General features: G+C 40.4%; 1 protein-coding gene across 1 annotated transcript in view; it reads right to left on the bottom strand.

The window, feature by feature from the left end:
* Window positions 1-587, bottom strand: part of phf21b (PHD finger protein 21B) — a 154,702-nt gene extending 154,115 nt beyond the window's left edge. Inside the window, 1 exon segment of the mRNA XM_039792162.1 lies at window positions 190-587. Coding sequence (XP_039648096.1) covers window positions 190-243 — 54 coding nt within the window. The 5' untranslated portion in view covers window positions 244-587.
* Window positions 588-12,856: the final 12,269 nt, after the last annotated feature.

Here is a 12,856-nt window from a genome sequence, read left to right as displayed (position 1 = left end):
AGCTTAAAAAGTACTGTGAAAAGTGCACTTAACGGCAGTTGGAAGTGGCCGTTGGTGTCGACATTACAACCGACATGATATTCCCTTTGGAGTGTTAACGTCTCTCATCCCTTCAGATTTTTTTCTCCTCCTCTTGCTTCTCTGCACTTGCTCGTATAACAGGGTAGAATAACACGATGTTTCATTTACCTGATGACATTGGATTTCTACTTTCAACGCCTCTTGCAGGCCTTGTAGTTCCATGTTCCGACCAGAAAAGCACTTTTCTCCCACTTTCGACGCGACCGAGACGAAGTTTTAAGTGAATAAAAGATTTTTTAAAGCGACAATAACAATTGAAAGAAGAACTACTCAGGCTGCAAGAGCAAGTTCTCGCTTCTTTTTACAGGCTAGGACTCATCACCCACTTTCCGCCCGTCTTCAAAAGTGCTCCAAACCCGGCAGAAAGAGCTCAGGCCCCGGACGGGTCCTGTCCAGATTAACGGCCGAACGTCGAGGGGTCCGACGGGGGAGCGGGTTAGCTTTTCTTTCGGTAATTTTAAGTTGAAAAACGGGGACTATATTTTGTCCGAGTCCGCGGCTTGATTTCACTTTGCCTGGGGAAAAGTTGCGCTTCGGCTGTCAATGGTAATTCTGAAGTTCCCGGATGGAGCAGAGGGACATGCGCAGTGAGCCGGGGGAAGCTACAACTACTTCAAGGAGTATTTATTATAATACATTAATAAATAAATAAATAATACATTTATTTATTTGGCACTTCACAAAACAGACGTTGTGCTTCACAAGACAATAAAAAAACACGACTGTCTGCTACACATTTATATTACTTTTTTTTGAAACTCATATTTTATTTGTTATATTTTAATAACTTGCACTATTTCATGTCTTAGATTCTCTTTCTTTTACTTGTGTGTTTGGTTGGAGGGAGCCTGAGACCCAAGACTTTCTGTAATCCTACATTTGATTCATAACTTGACACTTAAATAAGAAAACTATTGAAACATGACAAAACATATCATATAACAATAAGCCTAAATCTCACGTTTTAACACCTAAGTACACAAAGACACAACACAAAATCTAAATGAATGTTACATATTGCATATACATATACAGCGCTTTAGACCGCCTGTAACCCAATAACTTCAAATGCTGTATTTAGATACACTTTTTAGTTACTTTAGTTATAATATTTACCTCAGAATTGCAGTGCAGTAGAAGTATACTTTTCACTGCAATCAGTCCACATATATAAATTATATTTATGGAGTATGCTCATGTTTTTGAGCTACTTTATATTATTAGTTGTGTTTTTTATTGATATTTCTCTCCTCTAGTATTGATATGTATAATTAACACAATAATTGCCCAATTTGGGATCAATAAAGTGCATCTATATCTATCTATCTGTCTATCTATAAACATTGATTTGCATTATTTGACTTCTAATCCTCAAATTTAAAGTAATAATTAACCAGCTAGGGCTGCAACTAAGAATCATTTCCATTTTTGATTAATTTCTCGACTAATTGATTGGTTTAATTTATAAAAATGTAATGAAATAGTGCAAAATACACATTTTTGTGTTCTTTATTTTGGATCCCTATCGATTTGCATAAATGTTACTAACTTCTTATCCAAGTTCAGACTATTCTTGAGCTAGTTTCAGAAGTAATTTAGTTATAAATAACCTAAGAAAGGCTGTGGTTAGACAGCCAATATTATTCATCAAGAAAAGCAAACATGGCAGCATCAGCATCCACAGCTACCATCACAACTAAGTGAGACAGACAAGGAGAATGTGGGGGTTTAGAGAATATAAAAAATGTCGATACACATGAAGCCTCCAACCAAATCTGTCCAGTTGTAGTTTTCTTGCCTCTTCAAACACAAAGAGGCCAAATGTGGCAGTTTGTTCTCAGAAATCCAGCCTCTTCTTCCCCATGTCTGTCAGCATGACCCCCGCCAACCTCCTCCTCCCGCCCTTTGGACACAAGACGCGCCGCTATTGGTCCCAGCTGCTGGTTCAGTGCGCGAGCGACGAGTGTGGGCGGGAAGGGTGAGCCAATCAGGAGTTGTGAACCTTGAGGGACAGCGCGGGGAACCAATGAGAATAAGAAGGGGAGAAGTGGGGGGCTGTATGTGATCTGAGAGTTGATGAAGAGCAGAGATGGCAGTTGGTAATTGAATTTATTGTTAACTCGACAGCAAGCAACTTCGCCACAGTTTTTAAAGCACACATTAGCACAAAACAAACATACAATGGCGGATACATGTGTGTTTTTCAGTTACGTGAAGATAAAAGCCGACATTTTTGACGGGTGAATCATAGAGTAGTAGCACCATGGACAGAGGCAGCAGCTCCGGGGGGACATTACAATTCTTTTCGACGCTGCTGTAGAGCTATTTATTCATGTCGGCGTTCACGCTAGCCGTTAGCTAGACTCCATTTTGTTTGTTAATACAACACTTAAACCCGACGTGGAATTCCTCAAGCCAATCATCCATAAACACAGGCCTAAATAAAAAAATTTTTTTTTTTAAATACATCCTGACAGTAAAGTTATAGTGGGGTAGTCAGCTTGCAGCGTTGACAGAAAGTAGTCCCTCCCTCCCTCCGGTGTCTGCCCGCTGAAACCCTCCCCCACCCCGGCCAGGTCTGCTGCTACATCAGCTGCTACTTTTCATTTCACGGCTCAGCGGTGAAACTCTTCAAGTCCTCTCTGTGGTGGCTTTCGATTCCAAGCTGCTCGGAGTTTTTAAGCTCTACTCGCTCTGAATGTACACAGACTTTAGATCTACTGTAGCTGCTGTTTTTGGTTTATGTTTTGGCCGTTATGTCTGCACTCTGCAGGGCCACAGCCAGCATAAAAAAATATTATAAAGGTCAATCCAAATCACCCCAATTTTGGGTACATCCACACCCCTGTATTTGTCTAATCACTTGTATTATATGTTCTGTTTAATTAGGCTATAAAATGGTGTTTCACAGCCTTTTTCCGCAGTACAAGGAATACATGTATGGAGGCCTAAAGATGCCATTATTATAAGTAAATAAATAAAATACTATATAAAAAGGAATAAATAAATAAATGTAGGGGGAAAGCTGTAATAATCAAATAAATATGGAGGTTAATTTAAGAAAAAATAAGTATGCGCAAAAATAGAAAAACAAATAAATACAATTTATTTATTTATTTATTTATTTGACAAAATACTTATTTTCCTCTATTCATTTAATTATTTTTGCTGGGATAATATATTTTTTTGTTTCCAGGGGTGGAAAGTACATTGAATATAAGTAAAGTAAGCTACGTTTTTTTTTAATCAATTGAAAAAAAAATTCAAACATGTAAAAAAATGAAAAATTAAAACAGAAAATAATATTACACAAAATAAAAAATAAATAAAAAAAGCATAGAGAATAACAAAGATCAACATACAAAATACACTTATTTGATATAACACAATAATATAATATGTATTAGTTTGAAATGGGCCAGATGTGGAAGAAGTACTCAGATCTCTAACTCACGTAAAAGTAGTAAAACCACACAGTAAAGATTAGTTACGAGTCCGGTGTTCAAAACTTAAGTAAAAGTATAACAACATCAAATTTATACTTATGCTAAAGTTGTAACAGAATATTATTGTAGTCTAATGATTGATGCATTCATGTGTTGATAACTTTAATGTTGGGTAACGGTGGAGCTCACTTGTGTAACATCCTGACACCGTAGAAAACAGCTGCAAGAAAGAAAATGCCACGTACAATATTAAATGAAGTTATCTGTTGACACAATCCAGTACCGTGAGCTATTTAAATTAGCTGATACATGGTTGAACCTCATTGGCTCTAACCAGTGTATCTCTGTGTGTACTTCGTCCACATTAATCCCACCAATCAGTCCCAAAACATCCCAGTTAGAGAGGAAATGACCTAAACATATCTTTGTAAATCTTTACAATCATTCACCTGAAAGAACCGAGCAGGTCTGACTTGTTGCACCATCCAAATTTTCAGCGTTTGAGAACGGCAACACACAGAGAGCAGGGGCGATTCTAGGATCACCAGATTAAATTTAGGGGCGCTTGAGCAAAGAAAGGGTCTAAAATCGCCACTGGTAGAGAGAGAGAGGAAGGTGACGGATGTCAGGCAATTATCCTGGAAATGTACTTCCGTTGATCCAGACTAGTAATACCCTGACTATGTAGAAGTACCTCATACAGCCACACTTCAAAACATCCAAACTATCCCTCCTCATTATTTCCTCCTGCTGGTACAGAGCCCTGTTTCACACAGTCTATGTGAGCAGCATAAATGTGTAAATGTGTGAGGTGCAAACAGCAGCTGACAGTTATCCCTCCTGTTGACCTCGGTTCAAATCTGACCCATTTTCAAAACAGTTTCTATATCAGAAATTTGGGTTTTCTTTCAACCAAATTGTCAAAAAGAAATAACTGTACAACGCTATGTATGTAATGTAATGTCATAACTGATCAGTTCACTACTTTCATTGAATTTGGGGGGTTTTATTCAATTGTATAGCATTTGAAGAAAATAATTTCAAAATCATTGAGAAAAAGTGACAAAAGTCTCAAAAAAAGTGACAAATATCATTGAGAAAAGCTTCAAAAACATGCGGTGAAAAACGACAAAAAGTGCCAAAAAAAAGACGACCAAAACGTTGAAAAGAACCCCCAGAAAAACAAAAAGTTGCATGGTTGACGGCAAGACAAAACAAGGGTTAAATGTGTCCTAAAATCAGCGGAGACACTTCATCACTGAAGAGGTGCACTGACATTTTTATTTGGTCTTTTCTAAATGGATGCTTGGCAAACAGCGTTGCACCGTGCAAGCTGGAGCGCACGCCAAGAACATATCCTTCACTGCTGATGAAAAGATTCTCTGACATTTGTAAGGATTGTGTCTTTGGGCTTATGAGAGGTTGACATAAATGTCAGCCAGAGCTGGCAGCCGAGATCTCAGCACAGAAAACACTGAACTAAAAAACACAGGCCACATGCACACACTAACTACACTTTACTGTATACCAATACTGGGATATATCTGCAGGTTTTCCCGTGCCATTATAAGGTCTAGGTGCAGCACCTGAGCTCTAAGAATGAATGAAACTAAAAGGCTTTTAGTTGCTAATGACTGTAGTCGGACTTCTTTAGCTTTACATTTTGTTATTTATTTATCTGCTCTAGTTTTACCAACGTTTTAGATACATATATGGTGATAATAATGGTCTTAAAAGGTCCCATGCCATGAAAATTTCACTTTTTAACATTAATATGTGTTCCCCCAGCCTGCCTATGGTCCCCCAGTGACTAGAAATGGTGATAGGTGTAAACCGAGCCCTGGGTATCCTGCTCTGCCTTTGAGAAAATGAAAGCTCAGATGGGCCAATCAGGAATCTTCTCTTTGTGAGGTCATAAGGGGCAAGGTTACCTCCCCTTTCTCTGCTTTGCCCACCCGGAGAATTTGGCCCACCCATGAGAGAGAGAGATCATGGCTTTCAAACGAGCAAAGTGGCAGTTGGTCAGATACAGTATTAGGGGACCACTAAGGTCTATATAAAAGAGACTTCAGATACAGTATTAGGGGACCACTAAGGCCTATATAAAAGAGACTTCAGATACAGTATTAGGGGACCACTAAGGCCTATATAAAAGAGACTTCAGATATAGTATTAGGGGACCACTAAGGCCTATATAAAAGAGACTGCAGATACAGTATTAGGGGACCACTAAGGCCTATATAAAAGAGACTTCAGATATAGTATTAGGGGACCACTAAGGTCTATATAAAAGAGACTTCAGATACAGTATTAGGGGACCACTAAGGCCTATATAAAAGAGACATCAGATACAGTATTAGGGGACCACTAAGGCCTATATAAAAGCATCCAAAGAGCACCATGTCATGGGACCTTTAAATTATGTGAAAAAGAGACACAAAACTACCACAAAGACACACAAACCGACTTTTTATTGAAAAAAGTAAAATTTTCTTGAGGAAGGACGCCTAAACCCACCACCAAATACGTGCTCCTAAGTCTTCCACAGAGGGAAACACTGTATATGTAAGGGTCATTTTTATTTTTTTCCAACCTGGACCCTATTTTCCCATTTTTTTATGCCTAAGTGAACAAAAATCTTCCAGTATTCACATGACAGTATTGAGCGAGATCGCTGTAACTGGCAGCCGTGAACCGAGCTGTAATGTAACCCTACAGGACAAATGTTCAGTCAGTTAGCGTCCACTAAAAGTTCTGTTGTTGCTGCTGACAGACTCAGATTATTATTCTAAGTGTCTGACAACATTATGGGATGGATCCCTACAGAGATAGACCTTTTAGTTAAAGAGTAAGATCCTTTTAGTTTAACATGAAACAGCCCCGAAATCACCATCACCAAACTCCACCAGACTCCATGTAAATAATCAGGACTTTTAGTGTGTATAGAGCCAGCATATCTCCACCAGACTCCATGTAAATAATCAGGACTTTTAGCGTGTATAGAGCCAGCATGTCTCCACCAGACTCCATGTAAATAATCAGGACTTTTAGCGTGTATAGAGCCAGCATATCTCCACCAGACTCCATGTAAATAATCAGGACTTTTTAGCGTGTATAGAGCCAGCATATCTCCACCAGACTCCATGTAAATAATCAGGACTTTTTAGCGTGTATAGAGCCAGCATATCTCCACCAAACTCCATGTAAATAATCAGGACTTTTAGCGGTGTATAGAGCCAGCATATCTCCACCAGACTCCATGTTAATAATCAGGACTTTTAGCGTGTATAGAGCCAGCATATCTCCACCAGACTCCATGTAAATAATCAGGACTTTTAGCGTGTATAGAGCCAGCATACAGTGCCTTGCGTAAGTATTCGGCCCCCTTGAACTTTTCGACCTTTTGCCACATTTCAGGCCTCAAACATAAAGATATAAAACTGTAATTTTTTGTGAAGAATCAACAACAAGTGGGACACAATCATGAAGTGGAACGAAATTTATTGGATATTTCAAACTTTTTTAACAAATAAAAACTGAAATATTGGGCGGCAAAATTATTCAGCCCCCTTAAGTTAATACTTTGTAGCGCCACCTTTTGCTGCGATTACAGCTGTAAGTCGCTTGGGGTATGTCTCTATCAGTTTTGCACATCGGAGACTGACATTTTTGCCCATTCCTCCTTGCAAAACAGCTCGAGCTCAGTGAGGTTGGATGGAGAGCGTTTGTTGGAACAGCAGTTTTCAGTTCTTTCCACAGATTCTCGATTGGATTCAGGTCTGGACTTTGACTTGGCCATTCTAACACCTGGATATGTTTATTTGTGAACCAGTCCATTGTAGATTTTGCTTTATGTTTTGGATCATTGTCTTGTTGGAAGAAAAATCTCCGTCCCAGTCTCAGGTCTTTTGCAGACTCCATCAGGTTTTCTTCCAGAATGGTCCTGTATTTGGCTCCATCCATCTTCCCATCAATTTTAACCATCTTCCCTGTCCCTGCTGAAGAAAAGCAGGCCCAAACCATGATGCTGCCACCACCATGTTTGACAGTGGGGATGGTGTGTTCAGGGTGATGAGCTGTGTTGCTTTTACGCCAAACATAACGTTTTGCATTGTTGCCAAAAAGTTCGATTTTGGTTTCATCTGACCACAGCACCTTCTTCCACATGTTTGGTGTGTCTCCCAGGTGGCTTTTGGCAAACTTTAAACGACACTTTTTATGGATATCTTTAAGAAATGGCTTTCTTCTTGCCACTCTTCCATAAAGGCCAGATTTGTGCAGTATACGACTGATTTTTGTCCTATGGACAGAGTCTACCACCTCAGCTGTAGATCTCTGCAGTTCATCCAGAGTGATCATGGGCCTCTTGGCTGCATCTCTGATCAGTCTTCTCAATGTATGAGCTGAAAGTTTAGAGGGACGGCCGGGTCTTCGTAGATTTGTAGTGGTCCGATACTCCTTCCATTTCAATATTATCGCTTGCACAGTGCCCCTTGGGATGTTTAAAGCTTGGGAAATCTTTTGTATCCAAACCGGCTTTAAACTTCTCCACAACAGTATCTCGGACCTGCCTGGTGTGTTCCTTTGTTCTTCATGATGCTCTCTGCTTTACACGGACCTCTGAGACTATCACAGAGCAGGTGCATTTATACGGAGACTTGATTACACACAGCTGGATTCTATTTATCATCATTAGTCATTTAGGTCAACATTGGATCATTCAGAGATCCTCACTGAACTTCTGGAGAGAGTTTGCTGCACTGAAAGTAAAGGGGCTGAATAATTTTGCACGCCCACTTTTTCAGTTTTTTATTTGTTAAAAAAGTTTGAAATAGCCAATGAATTTCGTTCCACTTCATAATTGGGACCCACTTGTTGTTGATTCTTCACAAAAAATTACAGTTTTATATCTTTATGTTTGAGGCCTGAAATGTGGCAAAAGGTCGAAGCGTTCAAGGGGCCGAATACTTTCCGCAAGGCACTGTATCTCCACATGTAAATGGGTGAATTAAGGGTTTATTTCAACCAAACCAGAGTGGTGATTGTTGGAACAGTGGAAGATCCTTTTTGTTTAACATCTAACAGCTCAGAAATCGCAATATATTGCAATATATTACGGACTTTTCTAACAGTGTGGGTCCAGACTTTGGTTGGGGCATCTGTTATTTTCCTCAAACTGCTGCCCGCCATCCCGTTCAAAGCCTCTTCCTCTTTGGCTCGTTAACTTGTGTTCAAGTTTCCCTCGTTCACGTGTTGAGCGCCACCTTCGAGGAGCCATAAAGTAGCAGCGCTGGGCCCAGGGAAATCTATTCAGAACGCCTTCTTTTATTCATTAAAATCGATATTTGTTGGCAGCGTATCGGTTATCCTATCCTACGAAGAAGGACAGCGATATATTGCCGCCTAGGCATAATTTACAGGTGGAATGGGGGAGGGGTTACAACCATTGACTGTAAAATTAGTGGACAGAGCATCCGGTTCAGCGAAGTGCTGCAAATGCTGAAGTGCCTTAAACCTGCATCCTATCTGAATTCCTGCAGGGTGAGACTCCTTAAACCTGCATTATATCTTAATTCCAGCAGGGGGAGACTCCTTAAACCTGCATTATATCTTAATTCCAGCAGTGGGAGACTCCTTAAACCTGCATTATATCTTAATTCCAGCAGGGGGAGACTCCTTAAACCTGCATTATATCTGAAAATCCAGCAGGGGGAGACTCCTTAAACCTGCATTATATCTTAATTCCTGCAGGGGGAGACTCCTTAAACCTGCATCCTATCTGAATTCCTGCAGCGGGAGACTCCTTAAACCTGCATTATATCTGAATTCCTGCAGGGGGAGACTCCTTAAACCTGCATTATATCTTAATTCCTGCAGGGGGAGACTCCTTAAACCTGCATTATATCTTAATTCCTGCAGGGGGAGACTCCTTAAACCTGCATTATATCTGAATTCCTGCAGGGGGAGACTCCTTAAACCTGCATTATATCTTAATTCCTGCAGGGGAGACTCCTTAAACCTGTATTATATCTTAATTCCTGCAGGGGAGACTCCTTAAACCTGCATTATATCTGAATTCCTGCAGGGGAGACTCCTTAAACCTGTATTATATTTTAATTCCAGCAGGGGAGACTCCTTAAACCTGCATTATATTTTACTTCCAGCAGGGGGAGACTCCTTAAACCCGCATTCTATCTAATTCCTGCTGCAGGGGCTGAGACTCCTTAAACCTGCATTATATCTCAATTCCTGCGGGGGAGAACTCCTTAAACCTGCATCCTATCTTAATTCCTGCGGGGGAGAAACTCCTTAACCCTTCATTATATTCTGAAATTCCCTTAAAACTGCATCCTATCTTAATTCCTGCGGGAGACTCCTTAACCCTGCATTATATCTCAATTCCGCGGGGGAGACTCCTTAAACCTGCATCCTATCTGAATTCCTGCAGGGGAGACTCCTTAAACCTGCATCCTATCTGAATTCCTGCAGGGGGAGACTCCTTAAACCTGCATTATATCTTAATTCCTGCAGGGGGAGACTCCTTAAACCTGCATCCTATCTGAATTCCTGCAGGGGGAGACTCCTTAAACCTGCATTATATCTGAATTCCTGCAGGGGGAGACTCCTTAAACCTGCATTATATCTTAATTCCTGCAGGGGGAGACTCCTTAAACCTGCATCCTATCTGAATTCCTGCAGGGGGAGACTCCTTAAACCTGCATTATATCTGAATTCCTGCAGGGGAGACTCCTTAAACCTGTATTATATTTTAATTCCAGCAGGGGAGACTCCTTTAACCTGCATTATATCTTAATTCCTGCAGGGGAGACTCCTTAAACCTGCATCCTATCTGAATTTCTGCAGGGGGGACTCCTTAAACCTGCATTATATCTGAATTCCTGCAGGGGAGACTCCTTAAACCTGCATTATATCTTAATTCCTGCAGGGGGAGACTCCTTAAACCTGCATCCTATCTGAATTCCTGCAGGGGGAGACTCCTTAAACCTGCATTATATCTGAATTCCTGCAGGGGGAGACTCCTTAAACCTGTATTATATTTTAATTCCAGCAGGGGGAGACTCCTTAAACCTGCATTATATCTTAATTCCTGCAGGGGGAGACTCTTTAAACCTGCATTATATCTGAATTCCAGCAGGGGGAGACTCCTTAAACCTGCATTATATCTGAATTCCAGCAGGGGGAGACTCCTTAAACCTGCATTATATCTTAATTCCTGCAGGGGGAGACTCCTTAAACCTGCTTTCTATCTGAATTCCAGCAGGGGGCAACACGTTGCAAAATAGAGTGCGGATCGGACCGCATTTTTCTGTCAGGGCCCGGCCGGCGTCCGACAGAGCAGTAACCGAGCCCGACCCGAGACCGATATAGTTAAAATTACATTTTTTTTCTCATACTAATTACTAATTACCTCAGTAAACATTTCCATAATGAGTTTATCGTCTCAATCTCTAGTTTTAAGTCTTCTGCAACACAGAATGATGATAATTTTTTGAATGATGGTCTCGTTGATTTTAAAATCAGCGATAAAGCAGGGGGTGTTTTAGGGCGTGGCTATGATGTGATTGCCAGTGAAAGTGTGTAACGTAACATGGCTCCTCCCTCTCTCCTCCCTCACTCCTCCCTCTCGTCTAAAATCGTCACATCCGCGACTACGATGGCTGCGCCCGTATAACGGCAAACTCGACGACTCATAGCAGATCTCCACCAACCAATGGGTGACGTCACACTTGCCTTGTCCATTAATATACAGTCTATGGTTACAACCCTCCCTCCCCAATAATCAAAACTGGCCAGTGCAACCCACCCCAAAAACCCTTTTATAATTTCCTTTACATAAATAAATACATTTGCACCTTAACTCGATTCAGAAAATGGCACAAAGTGCAGAAACATTCACCATAATGCAGAAAATGAAGTGTTCATAATTTAAATTTTGCTCAAAAGTGGACATCTCTACCCCCCTCCCAATGTTGAAGCCAAAGTTCAACCCTTGTATGGCCGTATCGATATTTTGTCCCACCCCGAATATCGATCCAGAGCGATGAATGGTTACACGTATCGCCTCTCGGAGGTAAATGTTGCTCTGCTGAGGCTGTGACCCAGTTCCCTCACCGAGAGCTGCTTCTTCTTCTTCTTTTTCTCCACAAATAAATGAACACAAGTTTCTTTTTCAGCGAGTGGTCTCTGCAACACAACCGAGCAATCCTGCAGCAGCACGCGCCACAAAGAAACAGCTCGGCTATTGAACGGAGCACGTTTGAGCCCTAATTAAAGGCGGCCTGCAGTCCAATTCTGCTTCCGTGAATGGGAGAAAAACTGTATTGTTCAGCTGGAAATTGTCAAGTGGAGATAATATGCTGACATAATAATGCTTCGCTGCGTTTTTCTGTGTGTCAGAGACGTGCAGCGGAGCGGGGAGGAGGAAGCCGACAGTACTGAAGAGGATATGTCATGTTTTTGTTTTGTAGATTTCTTTTGAAGACGCTGCAAAGAATTACAAAGAAGAAAAGCTTCTGTCATGTGAACTGACATCACGCAGCGTGCACACAGATTCCTACCTGCCGCAAAGCAATAATTATCAGATGGTAAACAGGCCCGAGGAGTTACACAAGCTAACATTAACAATTATGTTGGAATTTTCCATATTATTATCAACACGGCAGGGACATACTATTCACAACAACCAAGAGCTGCGACTGGTTTAAAATGAGTGTGAACTGATGCAAAACAGCACTGAAAACCATCAAACGACAACTTTGATTAACTCTCCTGTTGTCCTTGGGTCAAATTTGACCCGTTTTGAAGGTTTTTTTATATCAGAAATATGGGTTTCATACAACCAAATTGCCCCGAAATAACATGGATGCATACATGTACGTTGTATGGAAACCATACAACATATACATCCATGCATCCATGTTGTTTTATTTAATTTCACAGCATTTGAAAATAATTTTTAAAATGGTTTCAAAGCCGCATCTTGACCAAACTTTGACATAAACCAGACTGTGATCCACTCAACATCCTCTGATCTATTCTATTAGTCAAAATAATTCATAATTTCTGCTTTTTTTCCAAACTAAAAATTAGGTATAATGCCATTTAAATTAGTTTTATTTACCATGAATAAAAAGAGTGTTGAAAAGAGGGACAAAAACGTTTTCAAAAAGTGCAAAAAGCATATTTACAGACAATGTTCTGTAACCCTTGTGTAAAAGACAGTAAAGTATTATCTTATCTTATAGGGTTATGAACCTTTTTACGCTCTTAACTTTACGCTACTTAACTTTACGTTGCTTTACTTTACG

This window comes from Perca fluviatilis, chromosome 23 (genome assembly GCF_010015445.1).
Source record: "Perca fluviatilis chromosome 23, GENO_Pfluv_1.0, whole genome shotgun sequence".
Taxonomy (NCBI): Eukaryota; Metazoa; Chordata; class Actinopteri; order Perciformes; family Percidae; genus Perca; species Perca fluviatilis.
Note: the sequence above shows the minus strand (reverse complement) of the source record. Positions and strands in the feature narration are given on the sequence as shown.